Source organism: Aedes aegypti, unplaced genomic scaffold, assembly GCF_002204515.2.
Source record: "Aedes aegypti strain LVP_AGWG unplaced genomic scaffold, AaegL5.0 Primary Assembly AGWG_AaegL5_hic_scaff_1759_PBJ_arrow, whole genome shotgun sequence".
Taxonomy (NCBI): domain Eukaryota; kingdom Metazoa; phylum Arthropoda; class Insecta; order Diptera; family Culicidae; genus Aedes; species Aedes aegypti.
The window spans coordinates 298,299-319,738 of NW_018735222.1; the positions used below are offsets into that span (position 1 = coordinate 298,299).

Consider the following 21,440-nt stretch of genomic DNA (forward strand, 5'->3'; position numbering starts at 1 on the left):
CATTTGAAATGCAAATATCAAATGCGGGAACACCAAACGCGGTAAGGTGTCCTTTGATTGTTTTGTGTTACCGCATTTGGAGGGCGTTTAGTCTTGATTTGCATCCCAAATGCAAACAGCAATATTTCTGAATAAAACTCAAAAATAATCCCTTAGCATTGTGGTGTACTCTAGGAAGTAATTTCAAAGGGAATTCAATATAAAATATTTTTAAAAATCTTCGGAGGAATTTTTTTGGGGATCCGTAAAGCACTGCATGAACTAATAGTGGAATTCTTGGTCCAATCCGTGTAAATGGTTCTTTTATCATTTCTGGATAAATGATTCAAAAATAATTGCATGGAAGTATTTCTCGAGCTTTCTTCAAAAATTCCAAGAATGACTAGATAGACAATGACGAAGAATTTGATTTAATAGTCAAATGCAACAATATCGCAATCGTAAATGTGAGGCCTTATGTACGCTCAAAGCTTCTATATCATGCCCCACTATCCCTTATGTCAGTTACCATTTACAGAAGTCAAACACAGCATACACTTTACACCACCCTACGTCCATCTGTGAACTCCCGAAATAAACCTATGATTTGAGGTACCTCATCGTAAAAGTCCCATCTCTACGCCGTCGAAAACTCCAAGCGCAGTGAATTTAACCAAACATCTATAAAAGCGATCGCGTTGATTAGAGGGGCCATCATTTGCCACTGTGAAGCCATTCGGTCAATCCATTTTACGAATTTCTCTCGCGAATCAAAAAAACGCGCGCGTTCGACTATCCAACCGTCGGAGTGAGTAGTTTGCTATTGCTGTGCAGTGTGACTCTTTTCCCGGTCAACTCTTCAAGAAGAAAGGAAGCATATCGTGCGGCTGAAGAAAAAAAAAGCTCACACCATTTCCGCGTACCGAGTGAAAAAGCAGAAAATCTAGTTGGACGAGACTCACAAGCAAGCCGATCAATCGTGATCTTCAGCTCGGAGCTTTCACGATTTTTTACAAGCAGTTAGCAGTCAACGACGTTCCAGTAGTCTTTCGGTGCTCCAGAGGCAGTTTCGATTAGTGGTGAACGTTGCAAGTGCAAATTTGCGGTTTGGTAGGTTTTCCGGAAGTGTTAGCTTTGGCGTATGAGATCCAGAAGTGCAGCAGTTTGAATTGAGGAAGGAGGACAAATGTGAAATTATGCATAGTGGTGAACCATTATTTTCCATAAACAATGAACTTTTAAAGGACTGTTATTATGTAATGAAACGATGCTTACATTGTGACCATATGCGATGAAAGACGATGGACTGATAGTGAGGAGAAGTGACTGAGTATACAGTGAGAGGCAAAATAAAGTGCCCACCTTACCAGTTTTCGAATTTCTCTCATTGATTTGGTTCAAATTAAAGTTAACACACCTAAATCTTTTGTGATATTTTATTTTTGATGTTCTTTTAAAGTTGCACTTACGAAATTTTGATAAAAAAAAGAATTTTACTTAAAGAAAAAGAAAATCAATTTGTATTGAAAAAAAAGTAGTGACAAAAATAAGTGCCCACTTCCTTCTTGGCCCCAGAAAAGATGATTTAAGAAAAATAAAAAGCAATTTAATAGTTAATGTGTCCTCCTTTGGCCTTAAGGACTTGCTGGAGGCTCTTCGGCATGCTTTTCACCAGGTTTTGTAGGTGTTGTGGATCTAGTTCTTCCCAGGCGCGCTCCAAGGCTTCAAAATAATTATTTTTGTTGGTAACACCAGTTTTTTCAACCCTGGCATCGAGAATCGCCCACAAATTCTCGATGGGGTTGAGGTCTGGGCTTTGTGGAGGCCATTCCAGCGGTTTAATCCGACAAGACCGGAAAAAAGACTTGGTCTTCTTTCCAGTATGCTTCGGGTCGTTGTTCTAGAGAAATATGAATTTCTCTTCAAGGCCCGTCTGGATCAGCGAAACCTCCAGATTTTCCAGCAAGATGTTAATGTAGGAATCTGCCATCATTATTCCGTCGATTTTCACGAGGTTTTCTACTCCACTCCATGAAAAACACCCCCAGACCATCACATTTCCTCCTCCATGCTTCACCGTTCCTTGGATGTGGTGCTCTGCATCACACACGAGCCCGCCGCTCTCGGTTAGACAGCTCGAGCTTCAGGAGCGCCACATCCAAGGAACGGTGACGCATGGAAGTGTGATGTGATGAAATGTGATGGTCTGGGGGTGTTTTTCATGGAGTGGAGTAGGAAGCGTCGTGAAAATCGACGGAATAATGACGGCAGATTCCTACATTAACATCTTGCTGGAAAATCTGGAGGTTTCGCTGATCCAGACGGGCCTTGAAGAGAAATTCATATTTCTCTAGAACAACGACCCGAAGCATACTGGAAAGAAGACCAAGTCTTTCTTCCGGTCTTGTCGGATTAAACCGCTGGAATGGCCTCCACAAAGCCCAGACCTCAACCCCATCGAGAATTTGTGGGCGATTCTCGATGCCAGGGTTGAAAAAACTGGTGTTACCAACAAAAATAATTATTTTGAAGCCTTGGAGCGCGCCTGTTAAGAACTAGATCCACAACACCTACAAAACCTGGTGAAAAGCATGCCGAAGAGCCTCCAGCAAGTCCTTAAGGCCAAAGGAGGACACATTAACTATTAAATTGCTTTTTATTTTTCTTAAATCATCTTTTCTGGGGCCAAGAAGGAAGTGGGCACTTATTTTTGTCACTACTTTTTTTTCAATACAAATTGATTTTCTTTTTCTTTAAGTAAAATTCTTTTTTTAATCAAAATTTCGTAAGTGCAACTTTAAAAGAACATCAAAAATAAAATATCACAAATGATTTAGGTGTGTTAACTTTAATTTGAACCAAATCAATGAGAGAAATTCGAAAACTGGTAAGGTGGGCACTTTATTTTGCCTCTCACTGTACAAAGAGGTGTCAGTTTTATGACCTGTAAACATCTATGATTGACAGGCAAATGCTTAAAAAGGACAGTTGCTGCGAATGGTGATCCATCATTTAAATGTTGATAAAGCCTTAAATTTGGGCTATGATAGAGTAGCACGGTACTCTCCATAACGTTATTATCAGAAAAACAATCTCCATCAAATTTGTACTCATCATTCGTTTTCTTTGGCTAAGTTTCCAGTCTTGGCAAAAATAATCGTAAGACCCGTATTACACTCTTTGGATGGTATAAGTGCTTAAATTTATAGGGAATCAAAAATACTGAAACGGGTCTTCATTGACAAAAAAACTTGGTTCGTAGTTTTTTGCAAGTTCTGGGAAAATTTTGGAATGAGAAAATCAACAACATTTTGAGTTATCCGTAACCTTTTAAGGCATGAATTTTCAATAGAAATATGAGCTTTCCTACATCTTGATCAAATGTTTTCAATGACACATTGTAATTATATTTCGCAAAAATATTTCACAACTGATTTTTCATAGGCTCAATCGCTATAAGGCATCACAGAGCTAGTTCCATCATGTTACCAAATAAGTTTTTGTTCCACAATTTTCTGCTTCGTTTAGTGAACCTATGTTATTACGATTCAATATATTTTACATACAACTCATTGGTACAACATACAAAACATACTTTTGGATTTTTAATTTTCGATTATGGGTAGTTTAAAATTAATGAAAATCAATGACGTAAGAATAAGTGTGATACAAAATTAAAAAAAATGACGAAAATTGTAGAATTATGGCAACTAGTAAGTCCTAATTTCACAGGCATTGTTTGCGACGGACTAAAATAAAAGCTTAGCTCTTATGTTTTTTAGAGTTATGGTAGACCAATAAAATAACTAACTAGACAACATGAAAATTTACGTTTTTTCGATAGAAAAACTAAAAATTGAACAGAACCCATAACAACTCTTAGGCCTAATGGCACTCGCCCTAACCATATTAGGCCTAACGGCATTCGGCCTAACGATATTAGGCCTACCAGCATTCGGCCTAACGACCTGCATGCGTCCAAATGATATTACCTTGATCCTTGATCATCTAGAGTGTGTTACTCAGTAATTGACGTTCAAGTTCTGGGGCCTTACAAAACATACCGGGCAGCCAAAGGGACAGTTAGTTATGCTTTAAAAATATTGTTTGAATTATAATAATACAGAATTGGCTTATAATGCAATCTATACCATTAAAATTGGGGGCCTTCCTTAGCCGAGTGGTTAGAGTCCGCGGCTACAAAGCAAAGCCATGCTGAAGGTGTCTGGGTTCGATTCCCGGTCGGTCCAGGATCTTTTCGTTATGAAAATTTCCTTGACTCCCAGGGCTACGGTATACGAATGCAAAAATGGCAACTTTGGCAAAGAGAGCTCTCAGTTAATAACTGTGGAAGTGCTCATAAGAACACTACGCTGAGTAGCCGGCTCTGTCCCAGTGTGGGACGTAAATGCCAAGAAGAAGATAACATTAAAATTTGGCCCAAAGCTGGTTTGTTTAGGTATTTGAAACCTCGTTATCAGCTCAGTTTTGGGTGACAAGATCCATAAAACTTTGATTTACGCTTTTTTTATGCGAATTATTTAAAGCATGAATTTTATATATGACTCATATAATATGAGGCATTCTATTACCGTTAATCATGTTCAAATGTTTTCAATGACAAACTGCAACTACATGTCGCAAAAATCTTTTAAAATTAATAGATTCTTCACAAGCTCAACGGGCGTAACGGGCCGTTAATTTTTTATTTTGCCGAGACATACAGCTAAGCTATAGAAAACGTCTGTAGAGCACAGCTATTAAAATTGTAACTGTCTGTAGAGCACAGCTGTAAAAATTGAAACGGATCAAACTTAGATCTTTTTCACGAGCTTCTGTGATATTCTCTGTTCTTCAATTTTAACCAAAATTCAGCAAGCAAATTGTCAGGTTGCTTAGTAATGAAGCTATTGGCTTATTGGCTAAGATCTCATGCAATTAGTTTGTCGACTACACGGCTGTGTAAATCTAGGTTTAAACAAGCCGAGATTAGCATTCTAAAGTAAATGTATAGTTTGGTTTAGCTTGACGTTCAAGGGTCATGTTTTCCTACAGGCATCAGGTTCTGTATGTTTTAAACAAAATTTGGGAGTGAAACGTAACACTTTTACATTCCCTTTTATCTTTTGTTAATACTGCAGTGATAGCGCTAAATTGTTTTTTTTCCTAAGTTACTGGTTTTGTAGAAGGTTTGTACCATTTTAAAATAGAAAAGATGACAATTCGTTTGGTGGCCATCTTAAGAAGAAACTCCATGTATTTCTCCAGACATTTGAAGGAAGTTTCTTTAGATATTATTACGAGAAAACACAGGAATGTTTCCTGTATTTCCCCTTGAGATTCTCGTTCACATGTATGTTCCGTTTTTATCAAAACGATCGGCAATTGACCAATGCAAACATGAAATAATCATGTAAGTCTATTAGCCCGTTTTAAGTCATTTTGTTATATACAAACACCATTCTATTTTGATTTATATCGAAGTTTATCAAAAACACAAAAGTGTACAAACTCTAGAACAATCATCACCAAATTAGAACTTTTTGGTAAGAAACTATTTTGTAACCTTTTAGTCTCCATGTGGGGAGAGATTCATGTCTGTTCAAAGATCAAGATTCCAGCAAATTTGGGATGGGATGATCCTGTGAAGAAATTTGAGTAGTTTGAATCTTGAAAAATCGCTATAATATGCCGAGTGTGCGGATTATGGGTCACGTTTGGAATTTTAGACAAAACGGTACTTGATTACGAAAAACAACAAATAAACATTGAAATATGACTAGTGATCTAGTGAGGACATTAGTTGGTAAGACATGAAAAGCAAATTGTACGATAGTTTTTGTTTGAATATATATGATCAATTTTTCAATGAAATAGATCCTCTCAAGAAATATGGGAATCCCGGGAAACAGAAAACAATTTCCTGAGAAACGGGTATCTCAGAAAATTTTTCCAAGGATTGGAAAGCCTATTTCAGAAGCCATGCTTTACAAATATTTTACATAGGAAAAATTGAAGTTTGCTCCAAAGAATTTCCTGGAAGCTTTTTGATGAATTTCTTGTGTAGTCCTGACGCAAACTCATGCAAGGATTCCTACATAAATCACTTGTAGCACAAAAGTCATGTGATTAATGTTAGTAAGCATATATTATGCATATGCTCGAGGTTATGTATATTGAATTCTAGTGATTGAAATAAATTGCAATTTGAACAACGAGAATATTTCAGCTGTCTGTTCTTATGAGTAATTCCACATTGACTATTATTGACCAAGAGATTTTTCTTCCGAGTGGTTATTTTTGCATTTGTTTATTGAAGCTGGTCTATCCCCTGCGAGAATTTGCAATCTTGATCCTCGTCCGGTAGGATTAGAACTCACGACGCTGAGCCCCAGCATGATTTTGCTAAATAGCTGCGTATTGACCGCTACAGCTGTTGGACCCCAGTAGAAATGCTTTGAAGAATTGATAGGATAATCCTCGAAAACAAAAAGATGGAGATACTATATCCGTTAGATTTTTTTTGTGGAATCCTTGGATATACAGATTTTATCAAGATCTAAACAAAAAATGTATACTCCTGTGTTTCGTATAATGCACATAAAGCCTGTCCACGATAAATTTCGGACACGGATGGCGGGTGTACCACAGAAAGTTCGAGAATTTTACAGAAAGAAGGATTAACATCCTTGTCAACTGTTTATTTTGTAGATATAACTCTTTTATTCTGAAATAAACAATTGTTTTTGTTGAATTATGAGTAACTTTTTTTTGCTGCCATTATTTGGGTGTCCGAAATTTAACGTGGACAGGCTTTAATATAAGCGTGACCTATCATGGAATTTAGCAAGATATGTAATGTAAACAGAGGACTTTCTTAGTGGTTAGAGTCCGTGGCTACAAAGCAAAGCCTTGCTGAAGGTGTGAAGCAGGCTCTGTCCCAGTGGGGACGTAATGCCAAGAATAAGAAGACATGATGTATTTGTATTTTCTTTTGCAAAACTCGAAGACCACAAATGCAACTCTCAAGCATTAGGATCAGGGAATGGAGCACTTGATCAGAAATCCTTCTTAAATAATGATGAAAATATAATAGGATGAGTTTGGATCGTTAAACAGTAGTTTACGCAACAACTTGTAGAATGACGATTTTTACAGCACGACTCGCACATTTATCGAACGAGGCTTCTGCAACGAGTTGCGTACAGCATTTTTTGTAATTTCGTAGTAGACCCACTTGAGGTTATCAGAAATCATATTAGGATGCATTTAGCATTACTTTGTATATTTTTTGAATTGTTGTGTAATGATTCATTACGTAACTCAACACAGTTGGGTAATGGAAAAACGTTGCGTAATATTCATTACGCAAATGATTTCAGGTACGTAATGACTATTACCACACTGCATAATTCAGTGCAAAGTAAAGTAGACCGTTTTATGACAGATTGGCGTGAAGAAAAACAGCCTATTACAATGAGAGATTGCAAAAAATAAAATCCTTCATATGTTTCGTTCGTGATTCATAATAAAATAATTCTCTCATTATTTTGCCTCTCTTACTAGCACCTTACTGCCGTGAATCGCAAGTCAGTCCCATCTGTAAAAAGTAGGCATTGAGAAAATCGGCTACGAAGATCAAAAATTCGTTTTCCATACGAATATTCAAAAAATTCCAGAAGATTTAAACATGTTCCAATCTTAATGCAACTTTCACAATTTGTATTTCACTATGATATCTATCAGAGAAAAAAAAAATAAAAATGTTCAGAACACGGTTCATTTTTGTGTTACACGGTGCGGAATCCAGTAGTGTGACTGATATGCGGTTACTTTTCATTATGGGACAATTTGACTTGTTGTTTTTTTCTTAATTTTTCCGAACAAATTATATTGTATCATTAGTGCAGCTGAAAGGGCTTTGGAAGATATGTAGAAAACTGAACTAAACTCAATTTTGACAAAAATGCAGATGGGACTGACTTGCAATTCACGGCAGCTTAGCAGATAAAAATTTTCTATAAATTACGCCAAAATTTATAAAAGCTTAAATAAAATTTTGTGAAAAAAAAAACAGATGTTTTCCCAAGAAACTGCACGCATTTCTTGTTGAAGAGGAAATTAGGAATTCCTCATGAATCTTCTGATCCAAGCAATATTCATCTAGCAAGCACTCCATGGTGGCGGGAGCATCTTTAATTTCACTTGGCATAAGTTTCAGAGTTATTAATTGTTCTGTTATAATTTCTTTTACTGGAGGTTGCGACTGGAAGTTTAAACATAAATTCTTGTTTGTCGGCTATCTCAATCTTAATATGCAAACGAATTTTATTTCACCAGAGGATTTTTTCTGTAATACTATTTTGTTTCAACCACATCTTGTTGGTAGAATAATTCTGAATTGATGCAAGGGCTCATTGAAATTATTTGAAATCAGAATTCAATCAAAGTTCAATCAGTTTCGGTACTATTTTTCATAATTTTACATTTCAAACTCAGCGGTTCATCAACGGATCTAACTTATTCAGCATGTAGCATTGAAAGCGAAAGAAAATGCTCATCATGTAGGATCATCATGTAATATCAGACATCTGAACTGAGTAAAATATCTGTACAAAAGCCATGGCAGCATAGCAGTGTAATCAAATTTAAAAACAGAAATATACCGATATGTCACCTTGTTCTTCAAGATAATCATCTGATATCTAGAGAGATGGAATCATATTTTAAAGAGCACTTGGATTACTGATAATATCTTTTACCATCCGAAGATGATCAAAGTGATCAGATGATATTGTAATGCCTGTATGGAAAGCACGAAGATTCTCTAGGAAGTCGTAAATATTTGTCATCTTGATCCTCAATCGGCAGGATTGGAACTCACTGAGTTCAAATTGATAACCAAATGTGTGTCAACATTTATTTTTTTAATTCTGGTGTTAAATTTTTGAGAGATGAGTTCAATTTACATTCCAGAATTTGAGCAAGTTTTGTATGTTGAAAAGTCTACTTTGTTCATTAATTCACGCTATATAAAAATTCTATAGGAAAGGTGTGTGATAACATATTTTATTATCTACCTGTTACCAAACATGTCTGTCACGGATACAATGATAACAAATTTTGTTATCATTCGCTTTTCATTGATAACAAAATATCAAAATGATAACAGCGATAATGAAAGTTGTTATCTATTTGATATCATCCATATATCTGACTTTGCTCGGGCATCCCACTAAGTCAAAATTATTATATGGAACCTTACAACATTTTGTATGAATCGTCATATTTCACTGAACCCATACTATCCCCTAATAGCGTAACGTACTTGATGGGGCCTTGCTTAGCCGAGTGGTTAGAGTCCACAGCTACAAAACAAAGTCATGCTAAAGGTGTCTGGGTTCGATACCCCGTCGGTCCAGGATTTTGTAATGGAAATTTTTTTGACTTCCCTGGGCATAGAGTATCATCGTAACTGCCACACGATAATGACTTTGGCAAAGAAAGCTCTCAGTTAATAATAACTGTGGAAGTGCTCATAAGAACTCTAAGCTGAGAAGCAGTCTCTGTCCCAGTGTGGACGTCAAACCAAGAAGAAGAGAAGACTCGTCATTTTAATGACCTATTAGTATTTAAATATTTTATGATTTGGTATATTAGCAGAAAATAGAATATCCATGCCAATAACTAGCGACATATATCACGCAAACTATTAATTCACTACTCTAATCTAGGGCACTTTGCCTCTTTGTTATGACGAAAATCAAGTCTCTTTTATTTCTGCTTGCACAACGTTTATTACTTTTCCCAAAAGCAATAAAATTGACAATAAATTATTCAATTGGTTTGGTCGGATTATAGTTGTATGACACAATCAGATTTTGCCGAAATAGGCTTTTGTTAAACATTGTTTTTTTGTTTCGTATTGTATCGCCGTTACATCATTGTGGAACGATTTTAATGTTTTATCAATCAACAAGCGTGGTGATTGGTTTAAACTAAATGCAAATAAAATGACCGATAAATGTGAATGGAAAATAATATCAGCTATGATGTCATGGCCATCATCTCGTCTTTTTTTCGAGCAGTAAATATTTCGTAATTTGAGTCCACTTTCCTCATTTTCACACCTGTGTGCTGTATGTTTTAACCGACTTAGATGGAAAAAGGTCAGCAGATGATGAGGCAGTGTATATTTACTGTTTTTTTTATCTCACTTCGTTGCAGCTAAGAGGCAGATTTTCAAGTATCGACCAATAATCTTACATCGCTGGGCACCACTTGGGACGGAAAAAAGCAAGGCTTGAAAATGAAAGTAGCGGTTGCAGCGGTTATGCTGATTTGCATTAGTGAGTATCGCTGCTTTCCTGTATTTTTTCCTTAGCTGCTAGTTACGTTGTTTTGTGAAAATTGATGCTGTGAAAGAAAATAACTAAATCTCTTTTGCGATTGTTATTTAACCAGGTACCATTGAGGCGCGGACCAAAGCTGAAAAACGAAAGGATTTCGAGTATGACTATGACTCGGCGGCGGCAAGTGCTGGCTATGGAGGTTCATATTCGCCCAAGTCGGGATACAGTGCCGGAAGTGGTCTTCGTTCGATTGCGCAAGGATCGGCCGATCAAGCGACATCTGCCGTGGCCAACCAGCACGCAGCAGCCAAGCAGGCTGCATATGTAGCTCAGAATACCCTGGCCCAGGCAGCGGCTCAAGCTGCGGCCACGGCACAAGCTGCTCTTCACGGAAAACAGGTTTTACTGCAAGGTCTGGAACAGCAGAGTCTGGAGGCGCATCAGGCACTCGATGCCGAGATTCAGCAATTGCAACAAGCCAAACGATCCGCGAAAGCAGCTCAACATGCTGCCCAACAGGCACTGAACCATGTTCAAGTGCTGACAGCCGCTCTGAACAACGCACAGGTGAGCATATAACCAGCTTGAGCTTAAATTGCGCGTGGCCGTGTTTGGCTTATCGTTTGACTTCTGAAGTATTGGATTAATGGGGAGGACAAAGCGAGATGACATAACATGCGATGCATAGATACACGAGCATTGCGTGGCTCCCATTGATTTAGTTATCGGTCAATTTGAGCTATCGCTAATTATAGACATTAGTTAAGTTTGAAGCTTTTCGGATAAGTATTAAGGGAATGTGAATTGTTCATGACCTGGTTTTGATTCGAGGGTGTATCCTCCATTATCATCAGTAGATTTTCAATATTTCAATGGTACAAAATTAAACATCAGGGGAATGTTATAAGTTAGGATAATGCAGTTTTATTTAGCTTTAACTTTAAGATTATTCAACAACTATCATGTTCTTAGTTTTTTGGTGCACCAATACTAAGGAGACCTGGCTTTAAAGTAATTAGGTAAGTTAGGTTCATGAAAATATTAGGATGTTCTCATACTAGTAGAACTTGTCTTTATAGGGCACTCCAATTATGAAAAAATCATATTCTGCATTATGGTACCTACCTCATACCAGGGCAAAACAAATGTTGATCGTTATTGATCGTATGATAAATTAGTATTGAGTAACACTAACTTAAGATCGTATCAGTTTTAATGCATACACACACATGAAACTGGGAAAACATGTATGATTATGACAAAAAAATATTTTGTTTCATATTTTCTTACATTCATATTTTCAATATATTTTATAACCAGCAAACACAGTCCTCAGGGACAATTATATGTTCAAACCACTGGTGTAGCTGGGTTTTTTTTTCTGGCGTGGGCCTAGCCAATTTTTGTTTTTCAGAAATAATGTCGGTCGCAATAATCACGCTTTTTATAAGTTCCGTAATTGGCATAGATATGTGCATGATTTCATTTGTTTGTAATTTCGTCTCATATCGCCACACACCAGTGATATATGTAAATTTAAATTTTCACCACGGAAAATATCCATTCTAAATATAATCCAGTAAAAAAATCAAGAGAAAGAGCTCATCCAAAGAACTCAAGGGGAATATCCCCTTGGGGATTCTTTTACGAACTTTTCAAATATTCAACCATGTACTTCTAAACATTCCGTACTTTTTCAGCGCTTCCTCCAAGAACTCCTGGGGTTCCTACGGAACATCGTTCTCTGGATTAGATTCAACAGATTTTTTTCTGAAGTTTCGCTTTCTGAGCTTGCCAGAAATTTTCTTGAAGACTCTTTATCAAATTGCGTGAAAAAACTCTTGAATAAATCGCCAGAAAATGCTTTAGAAATTGTTAAAATATTTCTCCTGGAAGACCCTCGACAGAGTGTTTTTTATGAGCACTTCCACAGTTATTAACTGAGAGCTTTATTTGCCAAAGCTGCCATTTTCGCTTTCGTATATCGTGGGGCAGGTACGATGATACTCTATGCCCAGGGAAGTCAAGAAAATTTCCATTACGAAAAGATCCTGGACTGACCTGGTATTGAACCGAGACACGTTCAGCATGACTTTGCTTTGTAGCCACGGACTCTAACCATACGACTAAATAATACCTCTCGTAGTTATTACATATAAGTTCCAATTGTTAGTTTTAACTATCATCCAGTTGCTCATTACAGTTTTGTTTTGAATTTTCTTTAAGGGAATTTTATTGAGGATTTCTTCAAGAAAAAGTACAAAAAATTCTAGAAGCCTCACCAAAATTGTTTTCAAGATCATCAATCAAGGACTCTTTTCAAAAAAATTTCAGAGAATTCACCCACAGTATTTCCAACTTTGCCTTTGAAGCTCTTCCAAAAGTTTTGCTACAGGTTCCTTCAACAAATATTTCAGAAAAACTCTCGGAAATTGTTGTAGGTTTGCTTGAAAAATTCATAGCAAAAGTTATCCAGAACTCCCTGCAAAAAACATGATTCTTTTATGTGCTACTCTAAAGATTTCTTTTAATATTTCCCAAGATTTTCAATAATCAAAGTGGTTTCTCAGAGAAGTTCTCCGAAATTCTACCTACATTTATTAACAGAGATTTCTCTAAGCATGTCTTTAGATTTTTCTTAAAATAAAAATGATTTTTAAGCATCCCTTCAAAACTCTTTCGAAAAAAATATTTTACGATTCCCTCAAAAATTCCAACCCTTCCTAAGAAAATCTATATAAATCAAAATGGAATGGTGTACGTACGTCACGTGTTGTCTTGAGAACGGATTAACGGATTTACATAATTCTTTCACAGTTGCTGTTGTCCAGAACTCTGACGTAATTGATTTTTCAATTTATGCTTTAACTTCTCAAAAATGTCTCCAAAAATTCCATAGGCACTGTTTTAGATTCTAGAAATCACTCCATAAGTTTTTCGGAATGGTTTTTCCGAGATTCTTAAATTATTAAATAACATCTAGAAACCTCAATTTTTGCTTCAACAATTACTCTTGGAATACCTCAATATATATTTTAGAGATTTCTTAAAAAATACTCTGGTGTGATATCCATATCCAATTCATATCATATTTTTAGATTAATGTACCTAGGGTAGGTGTACCAGTTATGGCCATAGTGGTTCCCTATTTCGCCATACGTGATAAGTTAAATTTTTCCACATTTTGAAAAGTTTTGTGTGTTTTAGCAGTAAGATATATCCTATATCTTGATGTTAAAACATTCAAAAAGATTAAAAATGTAAAAGTCATCGAAATTTCACATATGGCCAAATAGGGAACCACTATGTCCATAACTGGTACACTTTCCCTATGTGTTTGTAATGAAAAAAACTTTTGGAAGAAAATCTAAAAAAATAGATAATTTCGGAAGAATCAAGAAGAACAATTTAAACTGAAGTTATTTGTACCTAACGTCTTGAAAAATGATGAAAAACAGAACAACAAAAGATAAGTGACAATTGATTATCTTTTCTCTGGAGGTGAATTATTACAGGACAATTAACACCTCTCTTATAAATAAACTAAACTTCTCAAGAAGCTCCATCAGAATTTTCTTTAGAAACTATTCTTGTAATCTAGCAGATTCCTTTTTTGACTTCTGGATTCCCCAGAATTCTACCAGAAAGCCTGTAGGAACTGCATCAGAACTATTTCTAAAGAAATGTTTCAAGGGAAATCCTTGCAAGTATTTTAATAAATCCCCGTTCTTCACAGTCATTTTGTTAAACATTACTCAATTGATTCCTTTAACGCTATGCTTATTCCGAGATCAAAAGTATTCCCAGGAGTTTCCAACAAATTTACTCTGATGTTTGAATCTTCAAGGCAAGAGGCATTTAAAAGACACTTTTTGTAGACAATCCGGGAATTTAAAGTATAATTTCCAGGAAAAATAGAAAAAATTCGGAATCAATTTGGAAAAAAGTAGACATAGAAGGAATGGTTGTGCTCCAGAAGGAATTCACGTTATGACTAAATCTCACACAAATGCTTAACTAATTTTCAAGCGATTTTCAGAAAAATTCTGGAGCCATCTTTTGATTTCCCTTGATTAATTTGATTATTCTAAAATTCTTTAAGGAATATTAAAGGGTATCTTCAACAATTTTGCTACATATCTGATGAAAATTAGTGAAATATTTTTTGGAATTTCTTAAAAAAGGGGACTGGCACCCCTGCTTCTCCTGGCCGACTTAAACAATGTTACAAGGGACCAGCCTCGGCAGGGCTAATCATCTGCAGCCAACTTTTTTTTTTTTTTTTTTTTTTTTTTTTTTTTTTTTTTTTTTTTTTTTTTTTTTTTTTTTTTTTTTTTTTTTTTTAATTTCTTTATTAGTATCATTCCAAACATTACATTCATTATTTCTTATATCTAGGTGTTTTGTGTTATTTGACAACACTATCATCCTAATTTGGTAAAACAAATCTAAGATTTTATTAACATTTTGTTAACAACATATTACATTTCATTTGCCGTAGCAGTTCAGATTTTTTACAGGTGAGTTGATTTCACCTGCTTATAAGAGAAAAAAAAAGTTTTTAATATACTTAACCTAACTTAACCTAAACATATAACGCATTAATCGTGGCAATAGAAGATTGTAACGATTTTTGCCTGAAATTATTGATTATTTTATTTGACATTTGTTCCAATGTTTCAACATTGGATATCCTATGTAACTCATTGGTACTATACCAGGGAGGAAGCCTCAGAATCATTTTCAAAATTTTATTTTGAATTCTCTGCAGAGCTTTCTTCCTGGTATTACAACAGCTAGTCCATATTGGTACAGCATACAACATGGCTGGCCTGAAAATTTGTTTGAATATCAAAAGCTTGTTCTTAAGACAAAGTTTTGATTTTCTATTAATAAGGGGATAGAGACATTTTACATATTTGTTACATTTGGCTTGAATGCCCTCAATGTGATTTTTGAAAGTTAAATTCTTATCTAGCATGAGTCCTAGATACTTAACTTCATCTGACCAATTTATTGGAATCCCTCTCATCGTGACAACATGTCTACTTGAAGGTTTCAAATAAAGAGCTTTTGGTTTATGTGGGAATATTATTAGTTGAGTTTTGGAAGCATTAGGAGAAATCTTCCATTTTTGCAAGTATGAAGAAAAAATATCCAAACTTTTTTGCAATCGACTACAGATGACACGCAGGCTTCGTCCTTTGGCGGAGAGGCCTGTGTCATCCGCAAACTAAGATTTTTGACATCCCTGAGGTAACTCAGGTAAGTCAGATGTGAAAATATTGTATAATATTGGTCCCAAAATGCTGCCTTGAGGAACACCAGCTCTTACAGGAAGTCTTTCAGATCTGGAGTTCTGATAATTAACCTGAAGTGTACGATTTGACAGATAACTTTGAATTATTCTAACAATGTATGTTGGAAAATTAAAATTTTTCAATTTTACAATCAAACCTTCATGCCAAACACTGTCGAATGCTTTTTCTATATCTAGAAGAGCAAGACCAGTAGAGTAGCCTTCAGATTTGTTGGAACGGATCAAATTTGTTACACGTAAAAGTTGATGAGTGGTCGAATGTCCATGGCGGAATCCGAACTGTTCATTGGCAAAAATTGAATTCTCGTTGATGTGGGCCATCATTCTGTTCAAAATAACCTTTTCAAAAAGTTTACTGATGGAGGAAAGCAAACTGATTGGACGATAGCTAGAAGCTTCTGCAGGATTTTTGTCTGGTTTTAAAATTGGAACAACCTTAGCATTTTTCCATTTGTCAGGAAAATATGCTAATTGAAAACATTTGTTAAATATATCAACTAAAAATGATAAGCTACTTTCTGGAAGTTTCTTGATGAGGATGTAGAAAATTCCATCATCGCCAGGAGCTTTCATATTTTTGAATTTTCTAATAATAGTTCTCACTTCTTCCAAATCAGTCTCCCAGGCATTTTCGAAAACGTTCTCTTGATTGAGAATATTTTCGAACTCCTGAGTAACTTCATTTTCAATTGGACTAGTAAGTCCTAAATTAAAATTGTGCGCACTTTCAAACTGCATAGCAAGTTTTTGAGCTTTTTCGCAATTAGTTAGTAATAATTTGTTTTCCTCTTTCAATGCCGGTATAGGCTTCTGAGGTTTTTTCAAGATTTTAGATAATTTCCAAAAGGGCTTAGAGCCGGGGTCCAATTGAGAAATTTTATTTCCAAAATTTTTGTTTCTTAAATCAGCAAAACGTTTCTTGATTTCTTTCTGCAAATCCTGCCATATAATTTTCATAGCAGGATCACGAGTGCGTTGAAATTGCCTTCTCCTCACGTTTTTAAGACGGATCAAGAGTTTAAGATCATCGTCTATAATCACGGATTCAAATTTTACTTCACATTTTGGAATTGCAATGTTTCTGGCTTCAACAATGGAATTTGTTAAAGTTTCAAGAGCATTGTCAATATCAATTTTAGTTTCTAAAGAAATGTTAACATCAAGATTGGAGTCAACATACGTTTTATATATATTCCAGTCGGCTCGTAAATAATTGAAAGTGGAGCTGATAGGATTGAGAATCGCTTCTTGGGATATTTGAAATGTAACAGGGACATGATCAGAATCAAAATCAGCATGAGTAACTAATTGGCTACAAAGATGACTAGAGTCGGTTAAGACCAAGTCAATCGTAGATGGATTTCTAGAAGAGGAAAAACATGTAGGGCTATCAGGGTATTGAATTGAGAAATATCCTGAAGAGCACTCATCAAATAAAATTCTGCCGTTGGAATTACTTTGAGAATTATTCCATGACCGATGTTTGGCATTAAAGTCACCAATGACAAAAAATTTTGACTTATTGCGAGTTAATTTTCGCAAGTCAGTTTGAAGCAAATTAACTTGCTGCCCAGAGCATTGAAAAGGCAAATAGGCAGCTATGAAAGTATATTTACCAAACTGTGTTTCAACAGAAACACCTAAAGTTTCAAAAACTTTAGTGTCAAATGACGAAAACAGTTGATGTTTTATACGCCTATGAATGATGATTGCAACTCCCCCACATGCCCCATCAAGTCGATCATTACGATAAACAAAAAAGTTAGGATCTTTTTTAAATTTGGATCCAGGTTTTAAATAAGTTTCGGTAATAACTGCTATATGCACGTTATTAGCTGTAAGAAAATTAAACAGCTCGTCCTCTTTACCATTCAGAGAACGAGCATTCCAATTTAAAATATTTAAATTATTATTTGGATCCATTAGAAAAACGTAATCCAATAACAATTTTATTTGTGAATTTTACACCTACTTGGACTGCTTCAGTCATAGTGGTGGCTTTGAACATTGCATCAATCATTAGATTCAATTGTTCAGTTAGAAAATTAAAATCAGAGGCAGACATATCATCTGATGATTTCCCATTGGAATTTTCGGTAGACGAAGAAGCGGGGTAGGAGTTACCTGTGGCGGTAGGGTTTTTTCCATTTGATTTGAAACAAGTAGAATGGGTACTCATGGAACGAACAGGGGAAGAGTTCAAATTACCTGCTACGATATCGGCAAAGGATTTACCGTGGGTAGATACATTCGAAATTGAAAGATTCGAACGGCTACCCGACGGATTAAAATTTGTTTGTGAATGAGCATGATTATGATCTTCCTGGTGGGTATGATTCCTAATCAAGCGATCGTTAACTGAAAAATGAGCATTGTTCGATACTCTACCAGGCAAATTCCGGAAACGACCGTTATCGTAACGGATATTGCAGCCAACTTTTGGTCTGCGCACCATATGCGCTGCAATTCTAACATAATGTGAGTGACAGCCGTAGTTACTGCATTCCAGCAGTCAGCATCCGCACACATACTCTCTATTATATTGTCGGGCGACGTGTCCCCTCCGCATGTAGCGAACATGCGATCACTCACAACAATGAAACGGGTCAATTGAACACGACATGATCCGCTGTTTCCTCCACACCAGCACAATTGGTGCACGCAGAAGATTCTGAGTGCCCGAACCTGACATCTGACATATTTGGTATTAGTCGATGGTTTCATCTACTTTTAGTGGAGTTATTCCATTACTGCTGCCAACTTCTGAGCATTTCCTCATTACACGCGGACTCCTCTGGTACCTCTTTGGTTGAAGCATTGAACAGCTTCCTTGATGATAATACCGATGGGCGTCATTCCGGCTATGATGCACACGGATTGTGCGATATTTGCCAGAAATCATTTGCCAGAAAACCATTCGCCAGAATGACATCTGCCAGAAAACCATTCGCCAGAATGTACCATTTACCAGAAAACCATTTGCCAGAAAGTACCATTCCCCAGAATTATTTTTCTTGTCGATTTTGATCATGAAATATCTTGGAATCCAAGGGGTTCTATACCATTTCCCGGAAAGACGTTTCCCGGAAATCATTTCCCGGAAAGACATTTCCCGGAATGACCCATTTCCCGGAAAATCATTTCCCGGAAAATCATTTCCCGGAATAACCCATTTCCCGGAAAGCTACTCAATGGTAAATAAAATAAGTAATTTTCGATTTTATACCATTTTTTAAAGGAAAGTAATATGAGAACCATGAAAAGAATGGGAAAATTTCTAAGAATACTTTATGAATAGTCTCTAGATTGTCAAAGATTAGTTTTCCGACGTTCATGCCAGCCTCGAATTGTATCAAAAAAATCATCAAAGTCGGTACCGTAATTTCGGGTGAAATTGATCATTTTTCCCGGTTTTTCTAGTCTGTTTTCTATAATGTTAACAATGCCAAACAACTAAATGCAGGAAAACAAGTACGAAGGTGAACCTCATCGACTCATGTACCGAAAATTTCTAACAAATGTCATATTAGTGTTAACAAATATCTCTAAAATTTAAAATCAAGGGATCTCATTTCGGGGTGAAATTGATCACTTGTCAATGCTATTATTGTTAGTTTCCAAAACTACTCTATATGATAAATGTGAGCTCCCTGAATCCGAATATGCTTGTAAAATTCTCAACAATGCAATATTTATATAAATAACGAATAGTTAAATTTCAAGAATTACGCGGAAAACGCCTAAATGTATGCAATTTCTTAAGGAATTCAATGATATCTAACAGAAATTCAATTATTTCAACCATATGAGCAAATTAGTACAAGTTTTGGTGATGAAATCTGGTTTGGGGATATATCTCAAGCATCCTCACAATCTTTCAGGTTTATACCATGTTCAAATCCTTGCTTAGAAATAGAAGTTTATAGGTGTTTGTCAATACTGCACCGTGCATGATTTTGAAATTTTACATTATTTTCATAATAATAAACATTCTTGAACGCAAAAAACTTCAGAACACACAATTTGACAATAGTTACGACAAACAACATTCATTTACTGCAGCTTACATTGATAATTATGCTCCATTACGAATAAATATAATCGTGTGATACGATAATCAATTTCACCCTTCTGATCAATTACACCCGATTTTACGGTAATATTTCGTTGATGTTATATTTCATTGATGTTCCAATGCTTAATTGCATCTTTGTTTTTCATGTTGAAAAAAAAAACAATTTAAAAATTTAATAATTTAGCAACAGAAAACATGCTTCTAGCTTTATTAAGAAATATTATTAACAAAAATATATATTAATGATTTTATCCAACATATTTTTAGTTATTTTTAAATATATCGAGGTTTTTTAATAGATCGAAATTTTCAACAGCTAGGATTTTTTTTTTCAAACAATCTGATTCCAAACTCAGTTAAGTCTATTTATACATCATGTAGACCAATTCGCTAGATCTTATATCCCTTTGAAAGGTTTCCAACTGTAGACTTACTTCAAGACTAAATAATCTCAAGACATTTTAGACCTCTACACCATTTTTGAGCAACAGGTGCGAAAGTTTTTGCCCGGTGCATTTTTGAGTTATTCTGGTATTATTATTATATTTGTCCCACTGTCTACATTTTAATTGGAGAATTGCCCTTCTTCCATACATAGGCTGTTCTTTCGAGTAATGCTGTTTAAACTATTAATTATGTTCAAACTGATGAATAAACCCATCAACATACATTCCTGTTATAGCAATTGCCATTTTCATAAAGAATCACCCTTCTTTTAGAAGTTTGCCGTTCTTCCGAATTATATGGACAGAAACATTTTTGGCGAGAAGACTCATCAAAAAAATTCTCTTCTTTCAAACTAAGGTTATTCTACTGATTAATTGGATTATATCAGGGCTGCGAATGGTAATAGTAGTAAGCTTGAATGTCGTGAAACTTACGTGGCACTTCTCACTACAGTAGTTTGAAAACGTGTATCTCACAAAGTAGCCTATTTTGGGTTCATGAATTTTCTAAATCATTAGTGTCATCGAAGACTGTAAATGGGGGAAATATGCTCCGGAAAATAGAACATTTTCCTACAGAAGTTTTGGGTTGCCTTTAGCAACGGGTGTTTTACTACATTCTAGGCTTCACTGACTGCGATTAACTCTGCTTGGTTGTGTGAATTTCTTGATTTTTTTGCAACCCTGGAATATACACAAATAATGTCACGCACATTTTTAACATATAGGACCAACTCCCTTCTTGTCAATTTTATAAGGCTTGTGACGCTTCCTTTAACTCCTTCCGCACCTTTTCAATGAAACACTAGCTTCAACTTTATGCTGTGATAGTGTTCCAATTGATATCTTCTCCTGCTTTTTTTTTTCTTTCTGGCATGACGTTTCAACTGCTTCTCGACTCTATGTTCATATTAGCACTCCCAAAGTTATTAACTGAAAATATTCTTCACCAATTGACAAATATATTCTATGCCACCAAAAGTAGAAGAATGTTTCATTCCTAAAAATCCTCGACCGGCGGGATTGGAACCTGCGATATTAGCTGGGGTCTTGTTGAACAGCTGCTCGTTAATCGCTACGACTATTGGGGTTCCGCGAAAGTTTATTTTTAGTGCACCCGGGAAGTGGCATTCCGGGAAATGGGTTTCCGGGAAACGGTTCATTCCGGGAAATGATTTCCGGGAAATGGCATAACGGGAAATGGTTTTCCGGGAAATGTCATACACTGAGAACAGCGTTGCGGTTGAAAATACTATATCAGAGGGTTA

The 21,440-nt window shown here is 35.8% G+C and overlaps 1 protein-coding gene across 1 annotated transcript; it reads left to right on the plus strand.

Annotated features, from left to right (window-relative positions):
• Positions 1-709: 709 nt before the first annotated feature.
• On the plus strand, positions 710-10,910 carry LOC110680734. Its single transcript, XM_021856525.1, has 3 exons — positions 710-1,089; positions 10,207-10,328; positions 10,444-10,910. The coding sequence occupies exons 2-3, from the start codon at positions 10,289-10,291 to the stop codon at positions 10,908-10,910; spliced, it is 507 nt and encodes a 168-aa protein (XP_021712217.1). The 5' UTR covers positions 710-1,089; positions 10,207-10,288.
• The last annotated feature ends 10,530 nt before the right edge of the window (positions 10,911-21,440 follow it).

What these genes read in the sequence shown, in the direction of transcription:
- LOC110680734 (XM_021856525.1), top strand. Translation starts at nt 10,289, where the DNA reads ATGAAAGTAGCGGTTGCAGCGGTTATGCTGATTTGCATTA. An exon ending in GGTTATGCTGATTTGCATTA is followed by an intron (nt 10,329 to 10,443) that starts GTGAGTATCGCT and finishes TTATTTAACCAG; the next exon opens with GTACCATTGAGGCGCGGACC.